The 22,457-nt window shown below is 43.5% G+C and overlaps 2 protein-coding genes across 19 annotated transcripts in view; one reads left to right on the top strand and one right to left on the bottom strand.

The window, feature by feature from the left end:
• The window catches only part of LOC135921987 (uncharacterized), a 144,032-nt gene that overhangs the window by 31,197 nt on the left and 90,378 nt on the right, over positions 1-22,457 (bottom strand). For all 17 annotated transcript variants that reach the window (XM_065456397.1, XM_065423894.1, XM_065423885.1 and 14 more), the window contains 5 exons: positions 17,937-18,183; positions 10,253-10,412; positions 6,779-6,897; positions 2,550-2,721; positions 2,043-2,219 (listed from right to left, as the gene is read on the bottom strand). In XM_065456397.1, coding sequence (XP_065312469.1) covers positions 2,043-2,219; positions 2,550-2,721; positions 6,779-6,897; positions 10,253-10,412; positions 17,937-18,183 — 875 coding nt within the window. The remainder of the gene's footprint in view (positions 1-2,042; positions 2,220-2,549; positions 2,722-6,778; positions 6,898-10,252; positions 10,413-17,936; positions 18,184-22,457) is intronic.
• Positions 1-22,457, top strand: part of LOC135895820 (uncharacterized) — a 155,821-nt gene that overhangs the window by 93,945 nt on the left and 39,419 nt on the right. The window lies entirely within an intron of this gene.

The raw sequence follows: 22,457 nt of genomic DNA, 5'->3' as shown, positions 1-22,457 counted from the left end.
TTGTAGCAGATAGCGCAACTCTAGCCCTATAGCTGGCTTATTCAAGGAGGCGGACATTACTTGCATAAGAAATATAAACACATACTCAGCTAATTACCGACATTTTACCAATTAACTTGTTACTATTTGCTTTAAGGGACATATTGAAAGTTACGAATTGTAGCCGCTGAGCTTAGAACGCGTATCCACATAGAATCAATTTTTTAGGGTCAAACCAGTTTTGAGATATTCATTGCCAGCGTGTGCGGTGAAATACACGGACGTTCCAGATACTCTTGTGCTTCAATCCATGCAACAACATTTCATCCAAAAACTGCGAGGCTTTCCTTTCGAGGAATCCGTATGGGTTTTCTTTGTAGCAATTTGCTACGTTTCGGTGGGTGCCTTCTTTTCCCTTTATTAATTACTCCTCTTCACTTTGCGGGCTTCCGCTGAACTATTACGTCAGAGCAGCGTTTTATTAAAAAGAGATCACCGACCATTGCAATACAATCTAATGCGAACTTTGAGTGTAGTTATGTGCGTGTTCTCATTTCGCGATATATTCAGGCATTGCACCGATCACCGCACCGACTGGCAGAGCCACGACGCGCGTCGTTGTACAGGCTGTCCGACACAACTTGGGCCAAGAATTTAAAAATGAAAAATGCGTCGGAAGCGAATTGAACCGAACGCATACTATTCGCCAGTCGCCTGTAGTAACTCAGCCAATTTTTCGGTTTGCCCATGACTCACTAATTAAGTTTAATCCCTAAAAATGTTAATTATTGGCTGAGGAACCCAAGCATGATACGCAGATTTGTACAGCACCTTCAGAAACAACCTATCGAGTTGTTTCCAGTACGATACGTCTCACGTAGTCCTTTTTCCCTGGTTGCAAAAAAAGCCCGTAAAATATGAAAAAAGCCACCTGACGGAGCGCTTGCGCAGTGGTATCGTGCTGCTCTCAAGCGTGCGTTTGCTGAACAAGGTCGGCTCCCGTGGGATGATGGCGAAAGTACACGCTACTGGCTGAGCGCTGCCGATCAGATAAAGGAAAGCCCTACCGCTTCCTCTTTGCCAGTCACGATGCAACCGACCTTGTTCGCGGAACGCACGCTGGAGAGCAGGACAATACCACTGCGCAAACGCTCTGGCTTTTTTTTTTCATATTTCACCTTGAAAGCTTACCAGCTAGAATTGATAAATTGCAATGTTTACTGTAAAGAAATTGAGGAAAACTTATATTTTGTTAATTTTCATCAATCATAGTTAATTATATGCTTTGATTTCTCGTGCACGTCTGCCTCTTTGAATAACGCAGCTCAAGGGCCAGATTTATGCTATTCGCTACAGGCAATTTTTAAATATGGTGTAACGCTTAAAAGTGACCACCCGCAAAAGTGTTTGCCTATGAGCAATTCGTCAAGACAACAGCAACAGCCACGGTGAGCGAAGCCCGGCGGGCTTTGGCTTGGCTTGGCTACACAACTTGGCTTAGCTATACAATAACTATAGCAGTATAACTATACAATAACTATACAACTGTAAACTTGGCTTGGCTATACAAAGCCGACGCTCTACTTCAACTTCACACCCCCCGTTGTTGTGACACGCGATAGTTAGGTCGGCATACGCACAGACGAGTACGCTGACGCGTATTTCTTCCACATTGATTTCACAGGCGTGAGTGGGGCGATGAGTGCGAGAAGGACGTGAGCGTGAACTTGAGTGACTGCCGAAGGACGTTAGTATACGTGAGTGAGTGCAGGAGGCTGTGAGTGGAAGCAACTGTTAGCGTGATCGAATGCAGGTAACTGTGAGGCCTGATGATGTAGCATTTGCATTCGCTTATCCTGGCAACCCATGCGTAAAACAATGACGATTTTTCTTTCGGAGCAAGAGAAAACCTCAAATTAAAGCGCAGTGCCCAAGTAGAATGAGGATTGAAGGTCTTTATTGCAGTCGCGTAAGTGCCATACGAATCTACGACTTACGGAAGCCAAACGAACAGTTTTAATTAAAGTGGGAAAGTATCGTTTTGAGCAAAGGGCGGCACTTACTGAGGATGGTGCTGCGTCCGAAACGTTCTTGATCCCCGTGCACTTCTTGAACAGGTCGCTGTTTTGAGCCACGGGGTCAAGTGGCTTAAAGAAGCGACCCTTCAGCGTCACTGAAACACATGTAGGCACCTTCACGCGCTCATTCAGAAGGATTTTCAGGAAGTCCCGCGAGTCCTCCTTTAAGGACACGAGAAAAAGAGACACGATGAGAATGTATTCCGCATGCACGCACATACGCACGCATTTCCAGTAAATTTATGAGCAACTTCGTAGGTACGTCTGGTGAGCCCGGCTCCTATTACAGAATCTTTTTTTTTTCAACTTCCAGCCTTTTTACACCGCTTATGTATACTTGCGCGTAGCTAGAAATGATGCCGCTCTGGGCTGTGCTGTTTTCGGCAAATCCGATTAGGGTTTACCACAAGCACTTACCCTCTGAAGTTAACAGGGGGGACCCTTCCGCAAAAGCCCAGAAAACTACAAGGACATTGATGTAGTCATACTTACGAGAGATGTGTAGTAGGTCTCGTTGTAGTGTTTGTTGTAGTTGTATATAGTAGGTGGCACAATGTAGCAGTTGGTCAAGTCAAAGTTCGTAGGATTAGCATACGCTGGCAGGGCGTAGTTTTCAAACGTTGTATGGCTAATGATGATAAAATTAGTCCAGGTGGTCTTGTAACTGTAATATATAAGCAATAATTCTTTTTATTTGGTCGAACGTCTGCGAGCAACACTAGCAATAAGTGACAGGGCCCCATGAGAAGTTAGGCAAGTAATAGCGCACGCTGTGTAACTGCTTTCACTGACCACAAAGGACCTGGACTCCTTCGCTTTATGATAGCGAAGTATTAAGGTTAATGCGTTAGTTGATTTTTTTTTCATTTTTGCTATTACTAACTGCATGTTACTCTATTTAGTGTTATTTGTAATATTTCTTTCATGCATCCCTGTCTCATGCCTTTGGCCTTGACGATCAAATATTTAAAGTGAGAAGACATAATGACAACATGTGCACCCACTAAGTCGAGATATTCGTAAGTATACGAAACTACGTACAATGATAATTTAGTGCTAAACGAACCCCAGTTCAGTGGTGACGTCGTTGGCCTCACTGAAAGATGGCTTAAAGGATTCATGGCATACTTTTTGCTAGCTGCCATTTTTCCGCGTCGTAAATTGTTGAAATTCTCGAAGCCCTACAAAGTCTGCCAGGCGTCTTAGAACGTAAAAGTATTTACTATTGTACTTCTTTCGGCAAAACGTCTCTGTTTCCGGGGTATTAATCATGAAGGTGTATGAATGATGAAGTCATGACAAGGAGGTTGTCTTCTTTCTTGCTTTGGCTACGGCTGCAACTCGTCAGCGCAGTCAGATGAAAAAGGCGCTTTCTATAAAGTGTTCTTTTTTATTCCTTTTTTATGAGCAGCAGCATCATGCGCAGCCTTTGGCTGCACAGCATTATCAAACTTTACTCCCTTTCATGGCGTGACAATACTGCTGATGACACTTGGTCCAGGACATGGAAATCAAATTCCGTTTGAAATTAAAGATCTGCTTAGTGCCCTCCAACAACTACACTTTCTAAATGTCTTATTTTCACTTAATTGTGCATAATGTTACACAATCTGTATTATACATACAATGTTTTCTAAAGAGCATCTGCGGTTAATAGTCCCTCAAAACTTAAATACAAGCGGGCTGTGCGAACGGGTTCCACAGTAAACCGACATGGTAAATATTTCATTAAAGAATTATTTCACGGTAAATTGAACTCTCGTCAGCAAATATTCGTATCACTAAGGAAACCCGGCTAGGGAGTTCATTGAAGTAAATTAGCAAGTTAAGGGCCATAATACCGAACCTTGCGGTGCACCAGAGGTCACTAAATAGGATGACGAGTCGAAACCATTAGTTGATGCATGCTGTTTTCGACAAGCCAAAATACACTTTCTTGTTTAGCACAGTGGGGTCAAGGTTAAGTTTACTCTGTTTTGTAATTCCCATTGAAGCCTGTTATTATTATTGTTGTTATTATTGTTATTATTATTATTATTGTTGTTGTTGTTGTTGTTGTTGTTGTTGCTGTTGTTGTTGTTGTTGTTGTTGTTGTTGTTGTTGTTGTTGTTGTTGTTGTTGTTGTTGTTGTTGTTGTTGTTGTTGTTGTTGTTGTTGTTGTTGTTGTTGTTGTTGTTGTTGTTGTTGTTGTTGTTGTTGTTGTTGTTGTTGTTGTTGTTGTTGTTGTTGTTGTTGTTGTTGTCGTTGTTGTTGTTGTTCAAACTATTAGAGATGCAGCTGCTAGCAATGTTGACCACGTCTGGCGCGTACGGAGCGGGGGGTTCGCGCCCCTCGCATTCGGACGGCAGCCACGTGCATCTTGTTTTGAGCGCTGGGGAGAGCCCGCTTTGTGTCGTGTTGCAACATGCAGTGCGCGCCCTAGAGAGGGGCGCGGCGCCGTTTTAAGAGCACCCGAGTCCGGATGCCGCCAGCGGTAATTAGTTTTCTACCAGGAAAAACCTTGAGGGGGACTACGGTACGCGGTGTTGGGACACCAGCACCCGAGCCCCCCCTTGCTGGCTAGAAACGCCGCTGAGGTGCGAGGTGGCCTCAATAAATCATGCATGCCTGGCGTGTTTGACGAGGCCGTCACTGACCACGTGGAAATAGGAGGGGGAGAAGAAGATGTGGGAAGAGGGAAAGCAGGGTGGTTTTCCAATAGATTCACTTATGAGAGTAAGCCCATCCCTTTGGGTTGTGGCTTAAGAAACTGTCAACTCTCATTGGCAATTGCTTCCGTGGGATGGGCTAACGACCCTGCCGCCCTTTTTCTTTGTCTCTTTCCCCTATAACAACCGAGACGAGGTGCTTGTTCCTCAGTCTAGGCTGTAATCACTAAACCTGATAGAACAGTAAGACTCCGTACGATGCAATGCTAGTCTGGGCCGTAACCACTTAGTGGTAGAACAGTGAGACTCGGTTGATCGTATGTAGTGACAGTTGTCCTAGGCTCTAACTTAAGAGAAAGTAGAAGAGTAAGGCGCTGTTTACTTGTGTGTTTTGTATCAGTGTTCTTTTGCTAACTCTGTATTTGACTGTGTAAATATTTCCGTTGCAATATATCTTCAAGTTTTGTTACCTCCAACCTGCCTCCTGCTTCATCAACGCCGATAAACACCTTGAAGAGACTTTGGTCGACTTCAAGGAGAAAAGAACAATCAAAAACTTAACTCTCAGGTCCCAAATTTGCAATTTATTTTGCTAACTGTTTACATAGTTGTTCGAAAGTCTGAACACACACAAAAAAATCGAGCCTCAGTTGTACTGGGCAACAAACGAAATGATAACTCTGTAAGTTTCTCATATTAAAATATATAAAGCGTACTTCATATGGAATTTACATAGCTCCGAAATGTGCTTTTAATTTTTAGCAGTACGCTTGCTAAGTTCCCACAAAGTCTTTACAAATTCAACGTAAGGCATAAATTCATAAACCAGATTTGCCCGCTCGAGGTACTCTAAAAATATATTTGGCAGAACTGTGGCACGTTTGTGTGTGTGTGCGTGCGTGCGTGTGCGTGTGTGTGTGTGTGCGCGCGTGCGCGTGTGTGTGTGAGTGTGGGTGTGTGTGTGTGTGCGTGCGTGTGTGCGTGTGTGCGTGTGCGTGCGCGCGCGTGTGTGTGTGTGTGTGTGTGTGCGTGTGTGTGTGTGTGTGTGTGTGTGTGTGTGTGTGTGTGTGTGTGTGTGTGTGTGTGTGTGTGTGTGTGTGTGTGTGTGTGCGGGCGCGCTATAATGTAACTTTCCTTACAAACACAAAAAATCTTGAAAAACACCGTATTTACAGAAACTACCTCACTACAAGTGCATAACATACCCAGGCAGACATCTGTGAAAAAAAGAAAACTATTCCTTCACGAAATGCATTCTTCGCAACAATAAGCTTAATATTTACAAAGGTTGCGGAACACATTTGTAAGGAAAAGATTTACGGAATAATTATCAAAATAAATTTGAAGCTCTTTTTTAATTTCAAAAGAGCTGCCTAAGCCGAAATTCTCAGTTTATCTCCATTTATCGGTTCAATTTACCTCATAATGCACGCGGCACCCCGAAGCACTGCTTTCTGCCTGACCCGGCCCTGCGTGACGTAATAGCGTAGCGTATATTGATGCTGGTGGTGCACTCACCTCCTCCTCCCACAAGCTGATTCTGATTGATGGGTTTGCGCTACTTCTTGGCGGAAACGGATGAACTTCATCAGAAGGGTATGAGACTGACCCCTTTATTGGCAATATAGCGAAGTTCAAATCACAGTGGACTTGGACCGCTGACCGCGCTTTGTGGCTCAACGTGCCTATTTATGTAAACTGAATCAACAATTTGAAACCAGCTATCTTGGTCTACATGACCATTTTGAAGTGTAGAAATGCGAAACTAGACTTTTATGACAATTACTTTCGAGCTTCCGTTGTAAACGTGGACAGTGACGTTTATAATTAAAATGTAAAACTTAATGTAATATTTAGTTGCTTTTTTTTGCAAATGACCGTCAGCCTCAGGAGATAACCCACATTTCGTCCTGTAAATTGAGCAAATATTGCATGTTCTTATTTAAAACAAGTGATGGACATAAAGATATGCTCCCTGTATTCTAATCGGGAAAACAGAGTTGCATCTCTGCTTAAGCGTCTTCTTTGCACCGCACTATGTAAAAATGAGGAATTGTTGTCAGCTGTTCTCACCTATTGTAGTCTTCAATCACTTTGGTAATGAACCTGTTTATGTCCGTACTTGTCACACCCAGCACCAACCCGAAATCGTCTTGAACTCCACTAAGGCTCTCCAGTTGATTTCTCATGAACTATGAAAAAAGGAAAAGAAACAAGAACGAACGAAGTTAGTCGGAGTAGTTAAAGGGAGCTTGTACGCTTCACATACAAGACTTGTTTAAAAAAGCAATGAAAGCTGGACGAGTCAGTTGGAACTCACGGCCGCGATGAAAAAACAGCTGATACGAGCGCAACGGCTGAAGATGCGCTTCGCATAATTCGGCTGTCACTAGTTGTCGTTACGAAAGTAATTTTTGCCGCCAAGAGCACCACAGAAATCATTTTATAGTCTCGCATCACCTGATAACACAATATTTACACAAGAATCGTTTGAGAATAACAGTAATTTCCATTGACAACCACTGTCGCTGCTAGCTACCGCTGGATACCATGACGGTCTGCCCTTTCCACTGCGAGTACGAAAGTGGTGCGATGGAGACATTGCACTGCGTTCGAGGCTATGTTCCTCATAGCCTCGAAAAAGTTCATAGGAGCGATTTCTGATGACTAGTGTCCAAATTCTGTGAATTATACGGTGCATTTGAAATGTGGGCTGAACACGTCAGTTCACATTATTAATACCATATGCAAAATGTATGGCCATTATCAGCTTCTGATACTTTCCATATAAACACCGCCGTATGGGTAAATAAATACCGCATTTCCCTGCAGGCACGGGTATGCAAGCATTTGAAACTGCCGCTTATCCCCGTATTTCCTAATAAGCACAGTTTATAGAATTGCACAATACTCACATGTGAGGATAAGGGAGAAGTAAGAAAGTGCAATAAATTGGATCGAAATAGCAGATATCGTTTTTAAAATATTTTCAGCCTGGTTTAAAAGAGCCTGTCAAGTGCCGTTTTCTTATATCGAGTGCAATCTTTTTTGATAACACGTGAGGTTGTCATTGCCGGGCCACCTAAAAAGTGATAAAAATTGTGTGGCACCGGACGTCATTCGGGATTCACTTATACGGCTTTGCACTCATCAATTACCCGAATGTTTAGCTCATATTTTTAACCAGTCAACTACCTGTAGCGAAGTTTCAGCTGACTTGCTTAAAGGTAGAGTATGCCCTATATAATAAAAACGGCTACCGGTTACTTGCTTCTAACTAGAGGGCTGTGTTGATTACTGGTTCTTCAGCCAAATTACTAGAAGGCACTGTCTCCTATTAAATAATTTTGTGTTCCAGGACGGCATTTTCATGTTACCAACAAGGTTTTCGTTCAGCCCTTGTCAATAATTTCGCAGTTATTTCTTTGATTCTTTTAGTGTATTGCACTTAAAATGTAATCTTAAATTTAGTTGTTTATTTCTTTGTCCCTCCTGACTGAACCAATCTATTGGTTATTGGTGTCTTGGTATATTGGTGTATTGGTATTGGTAAATCTATTGGTTATCTATATGTGTAACGAAATAAGTCAACAAAAAAAATTAAGCATTCTTTGTATTCGAAACAATGGGCTTTGTAAACAATAATCAACATTTTATCCATTATTGCTTCTTTTATTATTGCCTCAGTTGTTACTCAAACAGCCGGCACATGCAATAATTCGGGTAGCGGGTGGGCTGCTCTTGCATTCAATTCCCTTTCAGCCAATTGTTACCGTTTGCTACATTCCGCAGTTTCGATACTTCTACTTCAAATATTATACTAGGGTACCTGGCTAGAGGAGTTGCTATAGATGCTTGCATTGCAGCTAGACAGCAGTTACCAGCCGTGTAAGATGAGCGCCTATGGAGTTAATTTGAAAGCTCAAGGTGGCGGTTTCGACCTCGGCCGTGGTGACCCGATTCCTTTAAGGGCGGTGGGCGAAAATGCTCGTGTGCCACGCAGTTTGTGAATTTAAAAGCAGCTCAGGTGGCGAAATTTGCTTTAGAGTTTCCCACTACGGCCTGCCTTGTAGTCAGATCGCAATTCTCGAGCGTACAACCGCAGAATTCTATTTTTAGGAGCAGTCAACAAGTTCTTTACCTCATCACGACCCCGAACTTCTAAACACACTGCAAGTAAAACAGAGAAACGCTCTTTCAAAAAATTTTAAAAATTAGTGAACCAAGTTGAATGAAATTTGTTGAAATGAGTACTTTCATTAGCAGGTTGTTTTTGTCTAAGGGCAAAAAATTGTTGACGAAAATTCCTGAAATTCGCTAGTTAAAAAAGAAAGGCACACTTAAGGACAAGGCTTACCGACACGCAATTCTACACCAAAGTTGGAGGTCGTGGTTCTGTTAAGTGCATCTTCTACAGAATGTAAAGCGTACAAATTTCAAATATAAGTTGACAAGCTACGCGAGAAGTTCTACAAATTAGAGGTATACTTGGGAGGTGGAATGTAACACACCCATATCTTTTCTCTACAGATTTCTTAATAAGAACAGTTTATAGAATTGTGATACTGTTGCATGTTTCAGAATCAAGAAGCTCCGTTCATGTTTGTTTATTTTTCAATGTCATCATTTAAAAAAAAAAAGATAGCGTAACTACAACTGCTTCTCCAACTGGAATGATCTTTTATTGTTTCAGCTTTAATCGGGACAAACTTTCTCAAACTCGGCTCAGTGTTTGCCGATGAAAACAATTTATCAATAGGCAGGTATTTAGCCAGGAGATCCGCTGGTAATACTTCCGCTTAACAGGAAGCTTTAGCTCGGGTGTTGCTATCTAAATACATGTAAAAGGAGAATTCGTTTTTCTCGGCAACCACAGCACCAAATTTGGCGAGGTTTGTTACATATAAAAGAAAAACGTAAAATCTAGTGACCATTGATCTCAAATTTCCGATTTAGGTCGTCAATGTTTTATTAAATATAGGCAAAAATTTAAAATTTTCAGGAAACGAAAATATCAAGTTCACAACTCTGTAACTCAGCAACGAGAAATGATAATACAATTTTGTGAAGCGGACAAAATTTATGTTACACATGAAGCTTCAAATATTTAGTAATATGGAAATAGAGCTTTTGCAAAATCCTTCTAAACAACGTAACAAATTCACGTAAAATATAAAATTACATATCCAATTTATCCGCTTTAAATTATGCAATGGATGCCGTTAACAGAACAGCGATATCTACTCTTGTTGCAGAGCAATGAATTCGTAAACTTCGTGCTTTTATTTTTTTTTCGAACTTCTGAATTTTTGAGAATTTTGTTAACGAAATTCAGGCCCTAAACCGAAATTCCGCTTCCAAAACTCACTAGAATTTTAACGTTCTCTCTCATGCAAAAAAATGTCATTAAAATCGGCCCAAGGGTTATCACAGAAAAACGTTTTTGCGTTTTACATGCATTTCAATAGACCACGTTGGAGTTAGGCCCGAGCTAAAGCTTCCTCTTAAGTGTTAGCATTAATGGGAAGGAAAACTAACGAGACTCACCATTAGTAGGGTCCATAGTTGCGATGACCGCGCCGGGCTGCTAAATGAGCGGATGTTGTTTTGAAGAGTTGCATAGTAGGAACATTTGTAAGTGTTCCACAGATCCTCGGAAATCTTTTTCCTGGCATCCTCAGTTAAGATCTTTAAATTGTTACTGGCACTAAATGAGAACGGACAAAAGTCAGATCAATAAAAGTAGCGCGACACGTTCAAACTTGCAAACAAATCTGAAACAGCGATTATTTATCCAAAGTGTTTCTTTATAGAATAAACAAAATTTTTAACAGTTACCTGTGGTAGATAGCACACTTCTAATGTTTCCACTAGATTGACATAATGGCTTTGCGAAACCCCGCAAGAAGGAGAAAAGAAATTAATACAGGGAATAAATGTGCAGTAATTAACTGCTACAACTGGGTGGCTGTCATTTTCCCTTTATTAATTTTCACTAGATGGCTCGAGGAACAGGGCATTATATGCAATATAAATGGAAATATATATTAACGAGATAAGGACTGTTCGTTCCTCCCTGCCCCGCCATCTAGCGACAGGATGTTGCACTGCTGTCCGATCAGACAAATCCGGCCACCTCCATCTTCTTAAGAGATGACCGTTAAAGAAGCCCTGGACAATGCGACCCTACTTGCTCACGCAAAGTTCGACTCCCTCATGCTACTCACTGCTGACTCGTCGAACGTTGCTGTCGGAGCACTACTGCAGCATTTGGTGCAGTAGTGCGTCCACGGAAAATCTGTGCATCGTTGTCCGAAATCAACAAACTTCAGACTTCAAACAACTTAATGGAATTCAAGGACGAACGTGTTCCCAGCTGCGCAGCTACCTTGGTTTGTGACACATCTACCGATTGCGCCCCCCCCCCCATCTTCCAGCATCATTCCCTCGGCTCGTGTGTGACGCTTTGCACTCCTTGCAACATGGCGCCCGTGCGACTCCGCAACTCTTAATACGTGATGTCTATGACCACACACGACTATTGACGTTGGTCGCTGAACACGTTGTTGTCTCCAATGCCAGCAAGCCAAGGTCCAACGACACATATCGCAACCTTCAGGCCTTCTGGTTGCCTCTTCAGCGAACGTACACCTTGGCCAAGTTGGCCGATTGCCTCCATGCAAGAACACTGGTTACCGAACCTGTTATGGTTCTTGGTTCTTGAACCAGTAACGCTCACGTGCATTACTGGTTCACGCGGCGGCCTGTAGTTCTACAACTCGGCGACATCACGGCGGTATCAGTCACCCTCGGACAAAGCACTTGGTCAGTCAATCGCTCTGGAGTTCCCACGAATATTACCACCGATTGCGGTCGATCGTACATTCACCTCCGCGTTCATCCGCACTTTGACTTCGTTGCTTTGGTGTAAGCCACATCAAGGCGACGGCGTACTCCTCGATGTCCCAAGGCATAGCTGAGCAGCTCGACCGTCATCTCAAAGCTTCGATGATGGCGTCAGAGGCTTTGATGGAATGGAGGACACACCTACCACTCATTCCGCTCGCACGTAGCAACGTGCTAAGAACTGGCGTTTCCTGCTGGGCAGCGGAACTTGTGCTCCACACCACGCTAAACCGTCCTGGCTATAGTTAACTATCCGACCCCCCACTTGCTCCACCAGTCGATGTCGGAGGCGTCAAGGGTGCCATAGGCGTCGTTCCTACAGCTCTGTAGAACATCACAACATACACAGCAGCCGTTTATCATAGGTGCTTTATTGTACGCACGTTTTTGTGCGACACAATGCGATCAGACCACCAGTGCTGGAGCCCTATAAAGGACCCTTCATAGTCGTAAAGCGTTGGCCCAAGCGCCTTTCGTTCCTCCACAAAGGACTCAAAGACACCGTCTCCCTTGATAGGATTAACTGTTCTTTTTCGATACTGATGTCAATCCTAGAGTACACAACGGGTCCGCGACAACCCGCCGCATGTTTTGCCACAACGCAGTGGCAGCCAGCCCAGCGCTATTAGGAATTCTTCGTACACTTGCCGGCTTCCTTGCAAGATGGAGCAAAGGAGGGGGAGAGGGGGCGCTACGGCGAGCCGGAACCGCCATTTGACGACGAAGTTAAAGTTGAGCCTGCGCATGCTCAAGCGAGGTGGCATTCAGCCAGGGGTTCCCATTCGAAAAGCGATTCAATAAATCTGTGAGACAAAGTTCGAGATACATCTTCCAAGAGAGCGTTTGCCAGTTCAGTTTTTAACCAAAAACTGACCGCGCATATTGAAAATTGCCAATTGTATTCGATGTGTTTCATAGGTATAACCGCTTGGAACTAGTTCCAAGGATAGCATCGCTTTCAATATGTGCGCTTTCACATAGGCAGTAAGACTGCGCTGTCTTTGCACTTACGTTATTTAACAAAAGGCCCGTTTATGCATTCAAGCAGACAAATAACTGGAGCGGGAATATATCTCGTTGTACACTTTGGGAATGAGCACATTGAACCTAGTGCCATCGTGAGAATTACAAGCGGGTAGGCCTTGGGAGCGCAACGGTTACCATTCGTAAATTGCGATATTCATTGTAAAGGCATTAGTTAGCAATTTATCTAATGAAATTTCGTTGACAAAAGTGAAATAGTCATAGTAATCGAGCTCAAACATTTCGAATAGTAGTAGCTGTCACAAGTGATATTAGCATAAAATTTTTATAACTTAAGAAAACACAAGCACCCCTCACACACCCACACACACACACACACACACATATATATATATATATATAAACGAGAAGAAAGGGGGTTAACCGAGGGACCCGATATTTATTAGTCATATAATAAGAAGCCAACAGGTCTGTGAGTGGGGGCGCTGGCTAACACTCCCAGGGTTCTACTAGTACACATAAATACCCAAGAAAGTGGATGGGGAAACGGCGCCGCGGTAGCTCAATTGGTAGAGCATCGCACGCGACATGCGAAGGTTGTGGGTTCGGTTCCCACCTGCGGCAAGTTGTTTTTTCATCCACTTTAATTTCCATTAATTTATCATTACTTTATTTCATTTATTAAGCACATGCAATTTCCCCTATGTTGTACTTGGTGTCAGTGTTGTTGGCTTCTCATTATATGACTATATATATATATATATATATATATATATATATATATATATATATATATATATATATATATATATATATATATATATCCTTCCACGAATGAAAACCAATTGAAGGATTGCAGAAACGCTCAGATATTTTTATGAAGCCTGCCGATAAAGGACGAACTATAACGTCATCCTGGCCCATCGCACAGCGCTTCCCAGAGTTTTCGTCACTCTCCCCGACAATCGCCCCTGTAGCTTCCCTTTCTGAATTTTGATTCTACTCCGCAAGTACTTCAAGGTGCGTCACTCGCCCAAAATGTAGCCTTTGGAAGACTGGACCGTTTTTCTATAAATATTGGTTGCCGGCCTCATTCTGCTGAGACTTCTGCGCCAACCAACTCATGCCCAGAGCTGTTTTTCAACATTAAAACTCTCGACCTAAGCCCTGCCTACGCCCACTCCCTCCGACGTGCACGGAATTTTTACCACGATTTCTTTGCTTTTGGATACCATCCGTTGACGCGCACTGATGTTTCCACCTATCTGATCCACACTGGTGATGCCTCTCCTATTCACAAACGGCCTTATCGCTTGTCAGTAGCTCAACAGCCTGTCACAAAAACTGCGGTGAATAAAACGATCTCCAAAGACATCATTGCGCCCTTCTCCCGTCCTTCGGTGTCACCCGTCGACCTGGTCAAAAAGGAGGTCAATAGATGGAGGTTTTGCCCCGGTTATCACCACTTGATTATGTGATGTGATTATGCAAAATGACTTGGACACTCTTCCGCGTATCGACGACGCGCTGGAGTCATTACATTTTGCCAGTTAATTATATTCGATCAATTTACGTTATGGCTATTCGCGAATTGAAGTCGTCGAAAAGGATTGCGAGAAGAGCGCTTTTGTTCACTGACATTCCTATTTACTCGAGATGATGGCTTCCACTTGACGGACATACTTTTAAGACTATGTAACGTTCCTGTATAATTCGAACGCGCGATATACTCTCTTTTACGGACTCCCTGTCTAGTGCTCATTTTGCATACAATTCTTGTAAATCTGACATCGTTGATGAATAAACTTGAACTTGAACTTGAATCAAGTGGCACACATGTCTACGCTACCATGACGACGTGATTTTTTTTTTCACGTATATTTGAGAGCAATCCCAGTCTACATTCAGCGAGTTTTGATGTTTTCCGTCCTGCTGGCGAGCAGCTTAGCGATGAGAAATGTACTTCAGGCCACCGTCACATGCAAATGCTAGGCCACCGAGTTCACGCTTCTCTCATACAGCCTGGTACTGACGAAGTGCGCGCAGTGCGCGAGTTCCCAAGTGCTCATTCCTTTCTGATGTCCGAAAATTTCTTAGGCTTTTCTCATAGTTTTGACGCTATATTATGAGCTTTGCACCAATCGCTCGTCCTCCTACTAATCTCCTCAAGAATCTCCTCGAATCAGCTCACTTTCTGTTGGGGACCCGAACAAGTTAAGGCATTTTCAACTCTTACAGCTTGCCGCAAAAAGCCACTCGTTTTAGGCAATTTGGATCCCTCTGTCGACGCAGTAGTTCGTACTGACGGAAGCGGTCATGGCTTTAGCACTATTTTGTCCCACCGCAAGCGCCACGTAAATCGCAAACTAGAAAAGCCACCTAATTCACATCCCAACGAAACCATTTTTCCGTGTCGGCCTGCACCTCTTGTCCGACCAGGCTCTTGTCCCACTACGTCTTCGGGCAACAAGTTAGTAGCAGTCGTGACAGACTATGCCACCGGTTGTGCCATTACACGTGCCCATCCTATAAGCTCTATAGCTGGCTTCGCTGATTTCCTTCTTCATGAAGTCATTCTCCACCATGGTGCTCCTTGACAACTTGTCACTCACTGTGGACGCTGCTTCCTGTGAAGGTGTTCGACGAGATCTCCGCCCTAGCTCTACGTCTCACAAGTTCACCACGGCTTACAAACCGCACACAAACTTTCCGAGCACATCAACCGCGCACTAATGGACCTGCTCGCTATGTACTCACCCAATACTCACTGTAATTGAGACATTACTTGGCCATTTCTGACGTTTGCATAGAACTCATAGCTCCATCTCACCCCTGCCCTGCTATCTGCTCTCTAGCCGTGAGCCACTGCCACCTCTCCACTCCCTTCTCCACTGCCTTCTCCACTCACGACGCCATGGTTCGCACCGGCCGCGGTACCCGACATCCCCGAGGATCACCTTCTGGAGTCTCAAACTGCTCAAAAACGGCTATATCACCGCCGCCGCTATGATGATCCTTTCATGTCTCAGTAACTTGTCCTACTTTGGCTGCCTTCTCGTCGCTTAAGCCTGCGCGAATAACTGCCTCCACGTTTTACGTGGGGCCTTACCTGTTTCTTCGCCAAGTGATCAACGTAACATATAAGATGTCGCCCTTGACACCACATTCATCTGCTCTTCCAGTGACCGATATCGCACACGTCTATCGATTGAAGCATTATCACTCCAAAACAACAGCCTAAGACACACCGAGATAGTGCTGCTGCCGCTGGAAGTTAGTGTTACGTAGTGGGTTGTAACGAGCGCCCAGGTGAACAGATGCTTGACGCAGAATATTTCATTCCCGGTTATGTTACTGTTTCTTAGTATGGTCAACAACGACTAAGACCAACCTAGACAGTCTTTTTTGTTTGCAAAAGCGAGTGGTGCGTGCAATCGGAAATTTAGAACTTTCTGAAGACACTACACCCTTTTTTAAATCTAATAAAATACTGCCTATTCATAAATTGTATAAATACAACTTGGCCCTGGAAATATTGCATCAGCACCAAACACCTATTCAAACCAAATATCAAGTGAAACCTCGTCCGTACTGCCTACGAAAGAATTTAATACCCAGGCCACATTCTCGTACAAAATATGGCGATCAAAAACTAAGCTTTATGATACCAGACCTTCTCAACGAATATCCGGAAACTGCTGAAGCGCTCGTTACAGCTACCTCAGTGCACATTTTCAGAAAAATGCTCAAAAATTTTTTCCTTAACACAGACTAAAAATCCTGCCGGTCTGATCCCAGTTGGTTTCCTCTTACTCTGTGTCTTGGCTTTTCATTGTTAAAGTCCGATATATTTTCTGTACTAGGACGATAGTTGCGACATACCTGTACAATGTATCTAATTATATGTGTATTTATGTTATTGATGTGTATGTGTATTTATGTTATTATGTTATTGATTTATGTTATTGATAAGGAACACTTATTGATGTTTAAGTTCTACCGTGTTCCAAATTGAGCCTATTGTAGTGAATACTTTTGTTATTATTGTTCTTGTGTGACTGCTGCTGCCAAGGGTGGCGAGGCCCAGTCAGGCACGTTCAGTGCCTTTTGTCGCGTCCCCCAAGGCATTTCTGTAAGGAATGTCTTGAATAAATGAATAAAGAAAGAAAGAAAGAAAGAATATGATGAAGGGAGGTCGGCATCGTTGTTACGCTTGTACTCGTAGCAGTCCTAACTAATCTCACCGGTGTACGCGTTGCTGTTTTCATTTAAGTGTAGAAATGACAAGATAAAGGGATCCGAATGAATGTAGATAAAACACAATTTGCCACCGGTGAGAACCGAACCCCCAACCACCGCATTAGCCATGCGTCCTACTACAAATTTTGCTAAGGCCCTGCGGCTCCAGAGACTGACGACTTCGCGCAAATGGTACCTACGAAAGTAGTGTGTATATGTAAAATATACGATAAAATATTGCTAACGTTAAATAATAGTTCGTATTCAGGTGCGGCACCCTTCTATTGCAGGGAAATTGAAGACATTAAAACTATCAAGCAGCGTCGTCACCGACACCCACGTGCACGTAGCTGGCAATTAATAGCCACAAATAAAGTATTCAACTGAACACCATGCAAAACAGTACCTGTATGTGGAGATCAGTAGTGGTTTTGCTGGGAAAGTTGTGCACATGTATTCAGTACGTAACGGAGGTAGGCATAGCCTTGGTAATTCACATGAGAACCGCACTTTTTGTCAGCGAGTAAAATATCGCTGGTGATTCAAAGCGCTAGCCCTCCAGGGTACAATCCATATTACACATGATTTACCTGCTCACTCTGGAAACAGTGCGAAAGTGGCTGATGTACTGAACAATGCAACAAACGGGAAAAGGGACTCGCAATGAGACGCAGATGACGCCTTCGAATGTGCGCATGGTAACGACACCGGCCAGGGAGCCATACAGAGTTATTGACGTCCACAGAATGGCGAAATCCATTCAGAAAAGAGCCAAGCCAGCTTACATGAAACATATAAAAGGTCTCCACTAGATACGATAAAGGGCCGTTGGAATTTTTCACAAACTCTAGCCATGCGAGTTTTGAACATCCGGCAGTCGGGATGACAGACACTTTCTTTGTTTCATTCGCTTTAAATAAAACAGAGTGGAAAGCACTTCTTTGCAAGTGGGGAGGGTTCTACAGATTTCTTGCTAACATCCTTATTGAAGGAAAGCTTTAGCGATAAGCTGCAGCTTACGGTAGGTGGGATCTATAAAAGCGGGCTCTGTTAGTGTGTTTTCGCGGTAGAAGAAGCAAGCTTGAGTTGCGCGAAAACTTACTGGGAGTCGAAAGCCAAGCCCAACCTCATCTTCTTGTTGCTGGTTTTTGCCGCTTTAGCAGCGTCGAGAAAATCAGTCATCTCTTTTGTGAGGCTCCATTGTGCACCTGTGCTGCAGGGCGGGGATCTGCACACAGAGTCTAGGTATATCTGGTCGCAAATGCCGTCATTAGGTAGCACCGAACTCTTTGAGAATCGTCCAATGTTGTACGTGCAGATCAGAGCCGGCCCTCGTACGGGGGGTGCAGCTGCGCGAAATGCAAGAAGAAATAAGCTGTAGACGGATAGAAAAGGAGGGCGGAATTTAAATACTGATAGGCGCGATCGCTTTTATTGATTTTTCCTGAATGCGTGACGAGCATCATGCTAGTGACCCACATCTCTTTCTATTCAATTGTTATATAGCATGTTGCTTTCAAGTAAAATTGAAATTGTTAGACCTGTGCTTGTGTCGTTGTCTTTATTTTGTCGCCGACAGCTTCTGCGCTGTTCACGCATGATTAAAAAAAAAACCTTAACGAACCCTAGTTACTTGCTAACTTGAGTTTGATCATTGTCACTGGGGCATCACCGATTCAATATATTTATTCGCAGATATTGCGATATTGTACAAGATCTTCTCACGTGATAAATAGACAAAACTAACGAACATTAAGTTTAGCGCTTGGCATCGGTGTTGCTGTCAAAAATATTGCCGTTCGTACAAATACAACGCGAAGCAAAAGGACAAGAAGGCTGCGGATTCGTATGAAACATATATTGTCGATGAAGGTGCATTTCAAAATGTGACACTCATTTCATGCTAGTGCTTTACGGACAAAGGCTCTTGCAATAATATATCGCCCCTGCAAAATGGCAATATTCAAAGCAGTGGCCGTGCAATGCTAATAGGGCAGTTACGTTGGAAATTACACACTATGCTCACAGACAAGTTTCTGCGGCGATGAAGAGAAACCTACGGGGGAGAGAGGCGCAGAATCAAAAGCGCACCTTAACAAAGTTCCGTATTGTATCGCGCGTTATTTAAACTGGAGAAAAGAAAACAGCATCAACCTACGTGAAAAAGCAAACTAACGCAAAATACTCCAGTCTGGGTTACATATGACATATTTTCCCCTTCTCTCTTCGGTTTAGGAGAGCAGAAAGTTGGTCTAGTTGGTTAAAGTGCATACTGAAAAAGTTTGCGTGGAGACCAGAGGACAAGCCGAGAAAAAAACAAGGACGAGTGCTAACTCACAACTGAAGTTTATTCCAGGCACATGCACGGGGGGAATCAATAGGAAAACCGAAACAAAGCAAAACAAGCCTATCATGTTGAATATCATGTGTTACCCCATGTACCCGATTGAGTTGGTTCAAGAGTTGGTTCAAGATGATAGCCTCGTTTTGTTCTCTTTCTGTTTTCCTATTTATTGCCCCCGTGCATGTGTCTGGAATAAACTTCAATTGTGAATTAGTGCTCGTGGTTGTTTTTCTCTCGGCTTGTCCTCGTGTCTGCGCGTAATCTTTTTCACTATGTCTCTCTTCAGCGCTTAGGGAAATTCAATATCGCCGGACATGCAAGCTATGCTAATTCCCCCGGTATCTGTTCGAAGAAACCGAAAGTATTGTCAAACGCAGCCGGGCTACTTGACACAGTAAGACATGCACAGAAGCTCCGCAACAATAAGTTGTCCGCAACTAAAGGAGTGTGACCTCTTACAAAAGTGAGGAGTACCGGGGTGTCAGTATTATTCCCAGTAGGGCCAAAGACGTTTTGCGACCGGTTATGTTTTCGGTTAAGCAATACATGTCTTCATTTAAACAATTACACCTGTGGAATAGTCTCCTCGCGCCGGGATACAGTGCTCCCTGTGTTTCTGCAAGTGTGCAAATATTTGTGCAAGTATTAATTCCTATCCGAGTCGAGCACCTCTGGCGATTGGTGCTTGATTTCGGCAGTGGTGTTTTGAAACGACTCAGCACATAAGAACACATGGGTTTGATTTGTATGTCCCTTCAGTTGATCTACTCCATCTTCTAACTCTTCCTCAACTCCTAAGCCGTACTGTCCAACTCGCTCATGTCTAAAACCAGCGACCCGCCAGGAGAAGAAAAGTTCGCCACATAGACAAAACAGCGATCTTCGCGCCATGCTTTTAATTTTGCTAGCAGAGTGAAATATCTCGAGTTTAGGTTGTGCGTGGAAAAGAAACGATGCCGCTTACGGCAACAAGCTCGTCTGTGTGGAATACTCGCACTGTCCTTGTAGAGCATCTAGAGTCTTGTGCCTCACAGCTTGCGCTTGTTACCGACAAACGATTCCTTCGAGACTCACTAATACTTGGCTTTCAAGCTCGCTGTTGCGGGCTCGGCTATTTCGGATGAATTCCACTAGCCCCATGCTGGGAATATCGAAAATTATGATGAAGGAGCTTTCCCGATCTTTAGAAATGCCCAGGTTTTTTTTTCTGTTCTTTTTTTTTCGAGGGGGGGGGGGTCTTGCTAAAGTTGGCTGTTTTCGCTGCAATCACGCTTGCACCGTCTGAGTCTAGTACCCGCACACCGGAGGTACCGTCCTCTGCGATGATTCACGAAGTCAAAGGTAGGTCATTGGCTAGATTTAGGTCTCGCTGACGTCACTCAAAGTTCAAGGTCAAATCTTAAATTAATGTTTACCGTTCCAACAGAATTGCGGAAATGAAGTAAGAAACGCAGCTGTGGCTCGACTTGTGCAGGAAAGATTACCGAGACCTAGGAAATACCTGGAAAGCGGCAAGAATACTGGGAGGGCCATTTTGCAGCGCAAGCTGACAAGTTTGAAGATGACAGTGGCAGGACGTTCATAAATTAAATTACTTTCTTCAAGACAAGCGCTAATCCCGAATGGTTATGACACTGCTTAGTAGTGGCTGTTTGGTCAGGCCCCGTACACTGGGGTCAGTTTCGTGACAACAAATTGACAACAAGTGACAACAAAAATTGACAAAGACAGTGTGACGACTATGTGATGCGGTTGCTAGAATGATACCGACGGTATGATGAGGATGATGTGACGAGAGGAATTTTGGAGCGGCAATGACGCCACCAGCATGACGACAATGTGGGACGATGCTAAAATGATTAGAATGGTATGACGACAATGATATATGACGGCGGCTTGAGGACAACGTGATGTGGCTGCTCGAACGGTACCAATGGTATGACGGCGAGATGACAAGGAGGGTGTGACAAAGGGAATTACGGAGCTAGAATGACAACTACGACATGACAGCAATATCACGACGATGCTAAAATGGCTAACATGGTAGGACGAATTGTCACGACGACATTACCTTGCAAAGGTGGGCGCAAAAGTGCTTTGGAAAAATGCAGACCAAGACAGCAAAGACGCTCATTTGAAACTGAGTTTATCTTCAGCAACATACCACCAGAAGCGTTGTCAACGCAGGCGCAACAGCTCTCCTTTTGGCGTGTTTCTCAGTTGAAAGTGCGCGTCTTTCCTGTCTCGGTCTCCCTTCTTGGGCAACTCTTCTGCGCTCCCCTTTGCAAGATGTAATGTCAAACCAACTCGTCCAAGTGCTTATCATTCTAAGGACGTTATCACGATGACGTTTAAATGAATACTGTGAACGATTATGCCTTGACGTCACTACGACAAAATGGCAGCGGAACTACCACGACGGCATGATGATGACTTCATGACGATGGTAATGAGAACGATGGCGTGACCACGGTGCAATGGCGATGAAGTTTGACGTACTTGATCTGCGGAAATCCGCAAGGAGGAGAGAAGTAATTAATAAAGTTAGAATCAGACATCCACCCGTTCGTTGCAATTGCTACAAAAGAAACCCATACGGGTTCCTCGAAAGAAAAGCCTCAGAGTTGAAGGAAAATTCCCGGACCCGGACGAATTTTTCGTCAACTCTGAGGCTTTTTTTTTTCGAGGAACCCGTATAGGTTTCCTTCGTAGCAATTACTACGAATGGCTGGATGTCTCATTTTCACTTTATTAATGGCGATGATGTGATGACGACAGCATGAGGACCATTGGATCGCGACCCTATATTGATGACGGTGGAGTGATAAAAACGTAATGCTGATACCGGCTGATTGCAATGGAATTACGAGGATAGAATTAAGATTACGCTGTGAGAAAGGAAAATGACCGAGCTATAATGACGACGATGGCATTACTACAATAGGATGACGATGCTAAAAAGATCCCAATGGTAAAGGTTTACAAGAAAGCTTCACTTTAAAGTCTTCCCAACGCGGTGATCGCAACGCAAAACCATTTTAGAATGGAATCGACTGCCTGCTGCCGTAGTTAGTATACTTAATAATGAACATTTTGCAAATGCTCTTTGAAATTTTCTTCTTTATTTTTCAGTATGCAGTAATTGCAGAGTTTGCTATCATTATATAGTGCTTTATTACTTAATTCTATGATGCCGTTTCCTGCGTGCTGTACATTGATATCTTGATGTACCATTTTTGTCATGTCATTTTTGCGTTTTTTTTCTCTTTTTCTCTTTCA

The sequence above is a fragment of the Dermacentor albipictus genome, chromosome 8, assembly GCF_038994185.2.
Source record: "Dermacentor albipictus isolate Rhodes 1998 colony chromosome 8, USDA_Dalb.pri_finalv2, whole genome shotgun sequence".
In the NCBI taxonomy this organism is placed as follows: Eukaryota; Metazoa; Arthropoda; class Arachnida; order Ixodida; family Ixodidae; genus Dermacentor; species Dermacentor albipictus.
The sequence above is the reverse complement of the archived record's forward strand: the minus strand, read 5'-3'. Positions and strand labels throughout refer to the sequence as shown.